Consider the following 13,011-nt stretch of genomic DNA (forward strand, 5'->3'; position numbering starts at 1 on the left):
AGACTTAAAGTCATGGTAGTAGTGGTGGACATTTTGATTGACAGGTATGCCAACAGAGAGAGGTAAGTGGACTGGTTCTTATATAGTACTCTATTTGAGCAGTGAAATCACTTTATTCAACATGCCTCTTTCACAGATGCACTTTTCCTAATGAATGGTTTAAAATGGAGCACTGTAACAAAAAATAATTTCCCCCAGGGATCAATAAAGTATTCTGATTCTGATTCTGATGAATGCATCAGGAGCAATTCGGTATCTTGTCCGATGATACATTATCATGCAAACTAGAGCAGCCAGAGATCGAACCATCAACCTTCTCATTTGTACATGATCTGGTGACTTTTGGGAGCTTTGGGTGGTTGGAGACGAGTTCTGGATGCTGTACTGCCCGGGCCACTTCCGGCTGTTTGATTGTCGCTAAGTGGCTCGTATAAGACTGATAAGAAATGACGAGTTAAATAGTTATTGAGCGCTTAACACATTCATTAGACTGACCTAAATGAACAAAACTGGTAACTACCAAAAACATTTTTTATGTTTCTGTAAAGGTTAATCCAACACTACATGTAAAAACTCTTTAATCAAAAGGAATTTAATAAAGCTAAAATAGAAATATTGCTGATATCTACATTTTCAAATGTATCATTTGAACAGAAAGAAACAGATTTTTTAAAATTATATACTAGTTCCATATGTTACAAAGTTACTTTTAGTGGTTGTATGCTGTGCTCAATTAATTTGAGGCTTCTCAGAGAAGTGTACTAGTGCTGGCTCAAATTTGGGTGTACAAACTTCAACTTATGTGATTGGCCTGATAAATAACAGTATAATGTTCAGTTTTAAAGAAGTCTCGACAGATTTCTGAAAATCTTTGTGTTTTCTTGTTTTTATGTCAAGTGGTTTAATACATTTGTTAATGTATTGTAATGTACAACTTTGACTGAGGTGAAATTTTAAAAGACAGTATAGCAAATGCTGGATCTGCCTTCCATTCTGTATCTGAAAGCTCTTTGCCTTTCTTCACACACAACTCACAGATTTCTGTTGTCAGGTCCATAACCTTTCTAAAACTTTGCAATGTGCTCTCCACAAATTAAGCACATGGCTTTACCTCTGACTTCAGTGAAGTGACTTAAATGTTTTGTGAGAAGAAAGGCAAAGAGCTTTCAGATACAGAATGGAAGGCAGACCTTGCTGTTGCTGTACTGTCTTTTGAATTTTCACCTCAATCATTGACGTTAATCCATTTGTTCAAGCACAGATTAACCTTTTCTCACTAAAGAAGGAACAAGAACTAAAGATGAAGTAACTTCAAGTGAAAATGCAATACCAAGTTGAATAAAGTTGAAAGTCTTTGAAAGTTTGTGAAAGCATACACATTTTATTCAGAACTGCTTTTGCGAATGTTGCTGTAATATGATAGAATGTTGGCATTTTTACCACAAATATTTTGTCTTCTCATTCCTTAATTGCAACATCTACTCTTACCAGTAACAGTTTATAAAGAGATAAAATTAATGTTGAGTAGAATTGATTTCAGCTTAGCGGTCCTGATTTCTGATGTGGCCCCTTGGGGAAATGAATTGCCCACACCTGCACTGTACTTTTATACACAGCCCATCCATCCAATTATCCATCCATTTTCTTCTGCTGATTCAAACATGAATAAATCTTTCATCCTATCTGAGGAAAGGATGTCACAAAAAGGAAGCACTAAAACATCCCAAGGAAAGAAAAAAAAAACATTAAAAACATTAAATTGGGAGAAAAAAACATGAGAAACCATAAAGTCAAGGAGACATATCAATTTGGATACAAGTATATATTTCATATGATAAAAATGTATATTAAATGAAATGTGTGCGGTCTGACATGAGTGTAAACCAAGAAAAACAGCATAACATATAGATCACAGAGCTTTACTATAAGCCAGTGCAAGGACAGCCATTCAACACAAAGCTGAAAGCACAAGTGTTCTGTAATCATTTCCCCAACTTAAATACAGCCTTTTTCTAAAAGTGTGTTGCTGGTAGAAGCCAATAAGGCCCAGCCCACCGCCAGCCCCAGGGCGGCTCCGTTGTGGCTATAACAGTGGCAACGGCTGGACAGTTGAGGTGGTTGCCAAGAAGCCATGCCTCTACTTTAAGGGCAACACCTCAGATGGGTGCAGCTACGGAGGACAGAGAGAGAGAGAGAGGCAGAGAGGAAAAAAAGGACAAAAATATCCATAAAGTTGGCTCTATAATTGGCTGTGCCTCTTTGCCTTTTTTATGTGAGAGCACAGCCCAGTCAAGAACAGTAGAAGCTGCCTCGTCCCCAAGTGAAACCCTACACTTTCCCCCTTTGCAGTTCCCTCCCACCTTGTCCACTCATCCACAAGGTTGCTGAAGCTCACCTCACTTTTTAACAACACTCTGCACTGGATTGTCTCCCTGGATTATATTATAATCCCTTCGTGAGTTCTGATGCCTGCAGGGGTGACAGTTTGGATTATTATCAAGTGATAATGATGCTTTCCCAGTGCTGATTCAGGGTGTGAGCGCTGGAGGCAAAGACAGAAAGAGAGACACCTCCAGCGACACTGACTGAGTGACAGGCCAGGTAAGGGGAAAAAAGTCATGAAGTCTTCCATGTATTACTGCGTATTCTGCTTCCTTAAAACGCCTCTGAAATGCTTTTTTATTCTTTAGCAGTTCTGAATTATTGGCTTTTTTTGTGTTTATGTGTTGCTCAGATCTGCTATCAGAAAACATACTTTTTCCCCCTCCTCTCCTTTGGTTGCACATAAAAAAAAAGGCCTTTCTCTGTTTTTTGCATTGCGGGAATGATAAACGTGGTGCTTCTGTTATAGACATCTACACTGCAGTCCCAGGTCAACCATCAAGAGACGAAGTGGAAACAGGCCTGGTGATACAGACGTGCTGTTTGTAAGGAATCTGGTCCCAGGTTGGGATGTTGATATCCTGTTTTTAGCTTCACGTCAGATACTGTAGCTACGTAAAACTGCAGATTAATTCAGCTCCACGTTTTATATAATAAGTGATGAAAGAACGATAAATTATAATCTGTTTGACATACAGAGTAATGACGATTAGGAGCTTGAAACTAAATGTCATTCAGCTGAGCAGCTGAGATTTTTTGTAGTTTTTTTTCATTGCTCTTTGGGCTGAATTTCTTAGATGTTAAATGCACACTAATTGGACCAATTACAGTAATTTAGCTAAAGTGCCTGTTTTATTCATTAATAGCAACATTGAAACCAAGTAGCAGAAATAGCCCAGTGGAGAATCAGATAAGGGCAATACCATACGCTAAAGAAGTTTGTACAACCCACAGTGAACTTTCTATGTCACAGACTACATAGAAGCTAAAGCACAGTCAACAGGCTGTCGAGTCCCACCACAATATTTCCTGACTTTCTGTTTAGATCATTTTGTAATTTAAAATAATATATTCTTACATTTGCTGTAGTTACGTTTACTTAATGCTCTTTCATTATACTTCATTCTCCACTATAGTCCTAAAAAGTCTAGCTAATCCGAGTAAATGATTAGCTTGACATTTTGGACAACACCGGTTGTCAGGTTTTCATGCCAAGAACTGAATCAACAGATTGACAGCTTGGAGGTGACTAGCTCTGCCTAGCATAACAACTGGAAACAGATAGCCTAGCTTTATTTAGATGATACAAAATTTACCTACCTGCTCGAAGGATATTACGGTTAACTTTCCTCCCATTCATTCCTTCATGAAAGTTGCCAAGGCCAGATCAGTTGGTGATCGCCTGGTCACTAGGAAAAAAGTGTATTCCCTAGCAGTTGATGAGTGGCTGCAGGAAGGTGCTTGGCATCACTAAGTGAAACTGGTTCAAAAGATTTATACAAGGTTGAACCGAAAACCTCATTGCAAGTTCGTTGGCTGCTGGCAGATTGCTAGGATCACTGTAGTTTGTATAGAAAATGCTGACCTGTCTGCAAATACTTGTGAAACTGTGACAAGTCTTACACAACCTGGCTACAGAGAATGTTTGCCTTCAAAGTAAAATTTCATTTGTAAGAAACAACTTTTATTTAGCAGCCGAATAGTCTTTGTTTCCAGTTTGCATCACACTTTTTTGAAACTATCACTGAGTGGCAGTATGTGACTAAGGTCTACCTTATAACATAAGCAATCCTAATGTTTTAATGTGCTCAGTGAAGTCCAGCACCCACCACAGAGTGGGCATAGCCACTGTTTGCGTGCATCTTGAAGCCTCAACATTACCATTTTAACTGAGTTTTTTTTTTTTGCGTAACAAATTATTTTATTCAGAGATGTGACTGGACTGATAAGTTGCATGCATTTTAGGGCATGTACAGATGCAACACATAGATGCAGATACCTGTTAATCAGTGCTACGTACAGTAACAAACTGATATTTACCCACATAAACTGAAGTTATTTCTTGGATTTGTGATGCAAAATCATCACAAGCAGCCAGAGGTTTGGTTCAGTTCAACAACCTCTGTAGTTTTTATGAAGGGACAAACTATCCAAAATGCCCAAAAGATGATGGTTTTTTTTTTGTTTGTTTTTTGTTTGAACCAAACATGTTAATTTCTTCACTGAAGTTGGGCATTTCAACATGGGACTCTATGTTGACTCACTGATGGCTACCTGATGGATCAACTAAAGTGTTTGACATTTTGGCTGAACTTTTCAACCCCAGAGATGTTTATTTGTTGCCAACACTTTAAACCTTCTAAAATAATGTGTTTTAAGCTTCTTTTTAAAAATATATATATATCAATATCAAGTTTTCTAATGACTGTTAGGAATGTAAAAGGTGAATTACCTGCTCCTTCCGTTATAGGAAAACTACACAGCACTGCTTTATTTCTGGAAGTTAAAAGTTACTATCCACCACCAAAAATGTATCTTTTTCTTTCTGGAAAACATACATTAAAAGCACAATTGAGTGAAAATATCCCAACAGTAAAAGATGGTTTATATTATTGCTTTCCAAGCTGTGCATTACTCAGACTTTCCTCAACTTCCCCCACAAACCCCCTGCAATGAGATCAGGATGAGCCTGTGTTATGGCTACAGTCAGCCACACATCAATCTTAATAGCAGGCAACACAACCACTTGTGTAAAATAAGATCAAGAATAGTATTTTGTTTAAAAGACAGGCTCCTCTCAGTGCCACCCAGAGACAACAGCATAAAAATGATTCAAACAGAGGCAGACTGATGTCTTCTACAACATGATCAAACCTGTAAAAATGGCACTCTAGCAGTTAGATGTGTGTTTAAATGCATGTTTTAAAGAGTAAGAAATTACTTTGGTTAACTTTTGCAGTTTATCATCAGAAAACATCACAGACCTGACGTTGTCCTTATGTGGTTGGAGTTGATATATATGCAGCAAATTCCAACACTCTTTACCAAGTCCAGTTTTTCTCTGGATGAAGTATTCACTGCTGCTATAAAACAAAAAAGTGTGTATTTTAGTCTTAGGTTTCAATTATCATGTCCTAAGAATGAACGACATTTCCTTCCAGCTTTCATACCAAAGCGGAGACAGTAAAATACTGGACCATAGTGGAGATGAGATTTTTCTTTTTCTTTGACACATATAAGGTGTCTAATGCAGTTTAAATTGTAGCTATTGGAACGCTAACAATTGCCTTCTTTGTTAAATGATTGTAAAGACTTGTTTGTAAAGAAAATACCGTATTTTCCACACTTTAAGGCGCACTTAAAATCCTTTAATTTTCTCAAAAATCAATAGTGCGCCTTATAATCCGGTGCGCCTTGAATTCTGGTTGTGCTTACTGACCTCAAACCGATTTTATGAGGTACGTGGCACTCAAAAATCTGTTAAAAAATGTTTTAATATGACTTTGCGAAGATAAAAAGCCACACCGCTTGATGGATTGTCGCAGCATTACGGCTACTGTAGTCAGGAGCCTCGCGGACTATTCCAAAACTCCGTCTGCTTCAAGTCACAAAGTCAAATCATCTTTAATAAAATGGTCAATGTTGCTGCTTTACCAGGTGTAACAAAAGGTTTAACATCCAGGCATCCATTAAAACATAATATATCAAATTCTGACGGAGTTAGAAGTTAGCCGGAAGTTAGCTTGCTAGTTTCCACCTAAACAGGATATAGCATGTTCTGACTGAGAGATTTGTGAAAAAATTAAAATGTACAGCTCTGCTATCACTTCCAACATAAATGAAGACAGAAAACTAAACAGCAGTGATGTCTGTAGGGTTACTGAAGTTAGGCTAGCTGGTATATAATAATGTGGTACGTGATCGCTAGCGACACAGCTATGTTAACATAACAAACACAGTGAAGCTGGAGCATGAACGCTAACTTTTCTCCACTCGATAAAGGTTAACGTGAGAGTTCCCGATTGTTAGGGACAAATGCAATTGCATGGCCAAGATTCAGTCAGGAGAACAATTGAGATAATCCATCCACAATATGAGGTTAATTGTTAACATACTGCAACAACATGGGGATAGAGCAGCTGTGATAGAATTCAACATCAATGAATCAATGGTACGGAAGTGGAGGAAGCAAGTTGACTTATCTGACTGCTTTGTTTTACTTAATGCGCTTTATAATCTGGTGCGCCTTACGGCCCGAAAAATACGGTAAATCCCATTTTTTGATTGCATAGGTCTAGCGTTCAGAGGGATTTCTACCTGACCCATCTGGAGTTAGGGTAGATTTTGTTTTTTTCAGCTAGTGTCAATTGGCCACTTTTCAGAAACTATACATTTCACAGATCAATTCAAACACTTCTCAAATAGGCAAGATGCAATATAAATATAAATGCAATAAATAGAAATATATAAATATTTTTAATTAAATTGAATAGAATTGAACTGAATTATGATTTTATTTATCTCTCCACAGACTGAACAACTTGATGATTATAATAAGCTAAACAAAACAGACTGAAGCCAAGGCTGAGATGGAATTAAGACTGGGATTTAGGATCACCCTGGTCTTGGTCATCCTGGCCTTGACTCTTTCCAGTGAGAAGGTGGAAGCACAAAGAGCAGGTAAGACCATTAGGATTAGAATTTCTGTTGTAATAGCAGCCTTAGAACATTTACTGTATGTGTTAAAATCCTTGCTGCATCTGCCTTCTCTAGGTTGTAAAAACGTCCACTATGACTTGGCTTTTATCCTGGATACCTCATCCAGTGTTGGAAAGGAGAACTTTGAGAAGATTAGGCAATGGGTGTCTAACCTGGTGGAGTCTTTTGATGTAGCACCTGACAAGACAAGAGTAGCCGTGGTTCGCTACAGTGACAGACCAACCACTGAGTTCAACCTAGGGCAACACAAGACCCTGGAAGATGTGAAGCGAGCTGCAAGCAACATACGCTACCTGGGGGGAAATACAATGACTGGGGATGCTATCAACTACACAACCAGCAACATCTTCACAGTGCAGAATGGAGCGAGGCCGGTCGCCAGAGGCATTCAGAAGGTAGCCATTCTTCTCACAGATGGCCGAAGCCAGGATTATGTTTTGGAGCCGTCCAAGAAAGCTGCCAAAGCGGACATCAGGATGTTTGCTGTGGGCATAGGGGAGGCTCTGAAGGAGGAGCTGGAAGAGATTGCAGCGGAGCCAAAGAATGCCCATGTTTTCCACGTTACAGACTTCAATGCCATTGACAAGATCAGGGACAGGCTGAGGAGGAGGCTGTGTGAGAGTAAGTCAGCCATCGGGACCACTGCCAACAAAACACTCACACTGCATGCCGCATGGCTTCTTTTTGAAGTTATACTTTGAACAGCCTGCCTCAGTTGCAATATGCACTTCATCAAACTGACTCTTATTTTAACCTTTTAACCACTGTGAAAAGAGGAAAGACCCTAACCACAAAACCCCACCCCGACCACACAGAGATGCACATGCACACTGAGCTATCCCGACTTCTTGTGACTGAATATGAAGCTGTTGCAAAAATTAGCTCATAAATGACAGTTTCCCGACCAAGACATATCTGTGGTACAGCTGCCTTTTCGACTGCTGCTATACTGCAGAGGCATTTAGCAGTAAAAAAGCTTGTCTTAGTGTTAACCTCAATGCTTTCTCCACTGGTGTGTTGAGAAAATGTTTCAACATGGACACAAAACAGTTTACACTGCTAACTTAATCAGTTAAAATAGACTTATAATATTCTATCTTAACAACTTTTTTAGCTTTGTAGCGAAGCAGGGACCCATCCGTTTGCTAGCATTTTTATGGGGATGATGGATGCTTCCCGCGCCAACGCTTAAAATTCCTGCCTAAAATTAGCCAGACTGGAAAGAAAGGGATGCCATGAGTCTTAACCACGAACAAGAAATACTAAAATGGAAATGACATGATTACATGGTTTGCTTAAGGATGAGCAATGACAAACCCTCAACTTTTATTTTAACCTGGTGCTAACTTGTCAGGCAAAAGCAGTGATTCCTGTCAAGAATGTGATGAGTAAGACTAAAATGCCTTCATTCTTTTTTGAGGGGGTATCATGTTACAAAGTTACATACCCCTTGTGCTTTAAAGGCAGCTTGTAGTTTTGTCTTAAAGCCAGTAACCTCTGACTCTTGACTCATAGGTTTTGAACAAGGCACCCGATAAGATTGTATTTTTAAACCATACTTTATCAACTTCAGCAAGCCAAAGGCTAAATTCAGTCAGGTAAAAAAAGTTTCAGTGTTTTCTTTCTATAATCTCTAAAATCACCACGGGTGAGCCTCCAAGTACATCAGTGGTCAGCAAAACTGGCTGCCTGAGCGATGTGAGTTATTTTCACCAAGAAAATTATAGCTCGAATGTTTCAAGTGGGTCAGCTACAGTGGCTCAAATGTCCATGTTAGATGTTTTCACCTTTTAATCTATAGTTTTAAAAATGGACACTATTTATTCTGTGCTACACTGATTCGACAGAGCATGTGTGGCCTCACCTAAGAACACAAAAACCCTAAGATTGCATATTTGACCTTACATGCCCGTTCTCCACATAACAGACAAGGGGCACCCAGATGGTGTTTAAAAATTCACAAGCTATAATAGTGACAGGAAACACAGCTAATAGCAAAAATGAATAATTTACCAGTTTATGGCTGAAAACAGATGCCACATGCAATGCATACATTTTTGATGATACTTCTGTATCAGAGATTCATTCCCAAAGGCAAGTTTTACACTGCTTCCACTTTAACTCACAGCCAAATTATAGCCTTAGGGCCACAAATCTGAGGGTAGCTCAAGTATTTAGCATGCTCAAGTGTCATCACTGTCTTTAAAAAAAATGAGTGATGTGCTTATATATATTTTATAGAATGGTCATTTTTGGCTGAATTTGGCTTTATGAACAGTATAAGCCAAAGGTCCTATCTAACGTCTAAAAATTTTGTTTTTTAAATTAAGGCACAAGCAGACACAAGCAAAAAACAGTCTCCTCCAGCTTTGCTCCCAATGAAAAATGTCAAGCCCAAATTAAAAACAATGCACAAGAAACTGAAATAATTCTACTACTTGGGGCATGATAAAGTATTCAAGAGCTGACAGGCGCTCATAATCAGTGCTACAGGTTAAAAGCCTTTCTGCAGTGAAGATTTTTACAGCTGTGAATTGGAAAACAAATTGGATTTTTAGCAAATAATAGGGAATTTGGAGTGTCTCACTTGTCAGATAATACAGTGGGGCAAAAAAGTATTTAGTCAGCCACCGATTGTGCAAGTTCCCCCACTTAAAATGATGACAGAGGTCAGTAATTTGCACCAGAGGTACACTTCAACTGTGAGAGACAGAATGTGAAGAAAAAATCCATGAATCCACATGGTAGGATTTGTAAAGAATTTATTCGTAAATCAGGGTGGAAAATAAGTATTTGGTCAATAACAAAAATACAACTCAATACTTTGTAACATAACCTTTGTTGGCAATAACAGAGGTCAAACGTTTACTATAGGTCTTTACTAGGTTTGCACACACAGTAGCTGGTATTTTGGCCCATTCCTCCATGCAGATCTTCTCGAGAGCAGTGATGTTTTGGGGCTGTCGCCGAGCAACACGGACTTTCAACTCCCGCCACAGATTTTCTATGGGGTTGAGGTCTGGAGACTGGCTAGGCCACTCCAGGACTTTCAAATGCTTCTTACGGAGCCACTCCTTTGTTGCCCGGGCGGTGTGTTTTGGATCATTGTCATGTTGGAAGACCCAGCCTCGTTTCATCTTCAAAGTTCTCACTGATGGAAGGAGGTTTTGGCTCAAAATCTCACGATACATGGCCCCATTCATTCTGTCCTTAACACGGATCAGTCGTCCTGTCCCCTTGACAGAAAAACAGCCCCATAGCATGATGTTTCCACCCCCATGCTTCACAGTAGGTATGGTGTTCTTGGGATGCAACTCAGTATTCTTCTTCCTCCAAACACGACGAGTTGAGTTTATACCAAAAAGTTCTACTTTGGTTTCATCTGACCACATGACATTCTCCCAATCCTCTGCTGTATCATCCATGTGCTCTCTGGCAAACTTCAGACGGGCCTGGACATGCACTGGCTTCAGCAGCGGAACACATCTGGCACTGCGGGATTTGATTCCCTGCCGTTGTAGTGTGTTACTGATGGTGACCTTTGTTACTTTGGTCCCAGCTCTCTGCAGGTCATTCACCAGGTCCCCCCGTGTGGTTCTGGGATCTTTGCTCACCGTTCTCATGATCATTTTGACCCCACGGGATGAGATCTTGCGTGGAGCCCCAGATCGAGGGAGATTATCAGTGGTCTTGTATGTCTTCCATTTTCTGATGATTGCTCCCACAGTTGATTTTTTCACACCAAGCTGCTTGCCTATTGTAGATTCACTCTTCCCAGTCTGGTGCAGGTCTACAATACTTTTCCTGGTGTCCTTCGAAAGCTCTTTGGTCTTGGCCATGGCGGAGTTTGGAGTCTGACTGTTTGAGGCTGTGGACAGGTGTCTTTTATACAGATGATGAGTTCAAACAGGTGCCATTCATACAGGTAACGAGTGGGGGACAGAAAAACTTCTTACAGAAGACGTTACAGGTCTGTGAGAGCCAGAGATTTTCCTTGTTTGAGGTGACCAAATACTTATTTTCCACCCTGATTTACGAATAAATTCTTTACAAATCCTACCATGTGAATTCATGGATTTTTTTTTCACATTCTGTCTCTCACAGTTGAAGTGTACCTCTGGTGCAAATTACTGACCTCTGTCATCATTTTAAGTGGGGGAACTTGCACAATCGGTGGCTGACTAAATACTTTTTTGCCCCACTGTATATTCAGGATAGCATTCAGGGTTAGACAAATCAATGACATAATAACAGGTTTCATGATATAGTGATTCCAAAGGGTAACATGATTTGGATCTGCTGCTGTTGACTGAAAGTTAACACAAGGGAGCCCATCAGGGTGAGTTTCAAAGAGTGGAGGATACAGATTTGTCTTGATAAAAATGCGGTTTAATTTCAGCAATCAACAGAGTGGAAAGTTTATCATGGCACTTAGAGCAAAAGAACCACCATAAAAAGGCAAGTCTGCATGTCTAAGTTTACAACTATGCTAGCAGCTCTGAGGCGGTACAATGCATAGCATTGCATTATTTTGAGCCAAATGCTAATGTCAGTTTAAAATGAGCGTGATATTTCTGTTAACAGATTCTATGTACCCACTTGTGTGGTATATAATGTTTACAATGTTTTGCAATGATGGTCACACTAACAACTGCATTTTGTGAACATTTGCCTGTAAACAATCGTTTAATGCATAAAGCCTAAGAGCTACCACAACACATATGCAATATATGGTTAGTCTTCAATTATAAGTGCACTGCTAGCATGCTAGCAAGCATATGCACTATCACTGGTGCTGTTGACACACCCTCTGTCTACTTTTAAAATGTTTCATGGTTCCCCCTTATCATGCTTAGCCTTGATCCTAGTCAGTGATGTTAAGAAATGCTCGTACAATCCACATAAAGAGGCCTCCATCACTGGTATTGTTAAATTCTTTTAGCATTACACTATCAGTGTAATGCTAAAATTTCCATCAAATAGCTCTTTGGGAATCACATTAATGGTGTGAAAGTAGTATTTTATGCTTGTTAAACTGTGTCACATTTGGCTTTTTTTGTCTAGACACAGCACTACTTTAATGTTTGAATGATTCATAGGTGAGGGTTAGTTGGCTTAATTAACAAAAAGCAAACAAACAAACTCCTTTGAAAACGATAAAAAAAGACTCAAAGACTGGACTAAAAATGAAAATTAGTAATAAAGCAACCGATGTATGATGGAAAACTTTCAAAGTCCTCCAGAAACTATGGCTCAAGACAGCTTTAAAAGTTCTTGGAATAAAAATATAAAGAATAAATGATGGTGGAGTGAGACTTTTGCACAGGACTGTATTTGAATATTTGCACTGATTCTTTTTGTTTTTTGAGTATTCGTATGTTCTGTGAATAGCCAGACATCCAGCTGCATACACTATAGTACAATGAGAAATAAAAAATCAACAATTAAAATGATAAAACAAATCAACATTAAGTTAACAGACGTTATTCCAGCACAATAAGAAATAGCCACCAGCTCTTCATGAACTTAAGTGAGCCCTGAATTCTGTACCTGAGTTGTTCTATTTTGAGGTGTGTCATTATGTCCTCCACCCAGCGTTTATGGGAAGGCAGTGAAGCCTTGTTGACATATTAACATTTGGCTGGGATAAAGCTTGCCGTGTTCACATTTCTTTAGTGTGTCAGCACGCTCACATGTGATTATTAGTGCGTGTGCTTTATGACACAGTTTAGTAAAAAACAAACAAATGAAAAACAAACGTAAACTCACGCGAACCAGCAAAATCAATATGAATGAGGGTTATCTGTATCCATGGATTAACCAGGAGTGAAGAGATCCTCAGAAACTGCCGGTCACATTAAGCAAACGTTTACATATATGGAACTAGACAGCACCCTTCACAGAAGCTGG

The 13,011-nt window shown here is 39.2% G+C and overlaps 1 protein-coding gene across 3 annotated transcripts in view; it reads left to right on the plus strand.

Moving 5' to 3' along the window:
• Positions 1 to 2,268: 2,268 nt before the first annotated feature.
• The window catches only part of col22a1 (collagen, type XXII, alpha 1), a 69,665-nt gene continuing 58,922 nt past the window's right edge, over positions 2,269 to 13,011 (plus strand). For all 3 annotated transcript variants that reach the window (XM_086280174.1, XM_086280172.1, XM_086280173.1), the window contains exons 1-4: positions 2,269 to 2,601; positions 2,852 to 2,946; positions 6,914 to 7,062; positions 7,156 to 7,722. In XM_086280174.1, the coding sequence (XP_086136300.1) occupies positions 6,972 to 7,062; positions 7,156 to 7,722 (658 nt within the window). In that variant the 5' untranslated portion in view covers positions 2,269 to 2,601; positions 2,852 to 2,946; positions 6,914 to 6,971. The remainder of the gene's footprint in view (positions 2,602 to 2,851; positions 2,947 to 6,913; positions 7,063 to 7,155; positions 7,723 to 13,011) is intronic.

This window comes from Aulonocara sp. 'chitande type north' Nkhata Bay, linkage group LG22 (genome assembly GCF_057382095.1).
Source record: "Aulonocara sp. 'chitande type north' Nkhata Bay isolate Kocher_YH1m ecotype deep benthic linkage group LG22, A_spYH_male_GT1.1, whole genome shotgun sequence".
Classification (NCBI taxonomy): domain Eukaryota; kingdom Metazoa; phylum Chordata; class Actinopteri; order Cichliformes; family Cichlidae; genus Aulonocara; species Aulonocara sp. 'chitande type north' Nkhata Bay.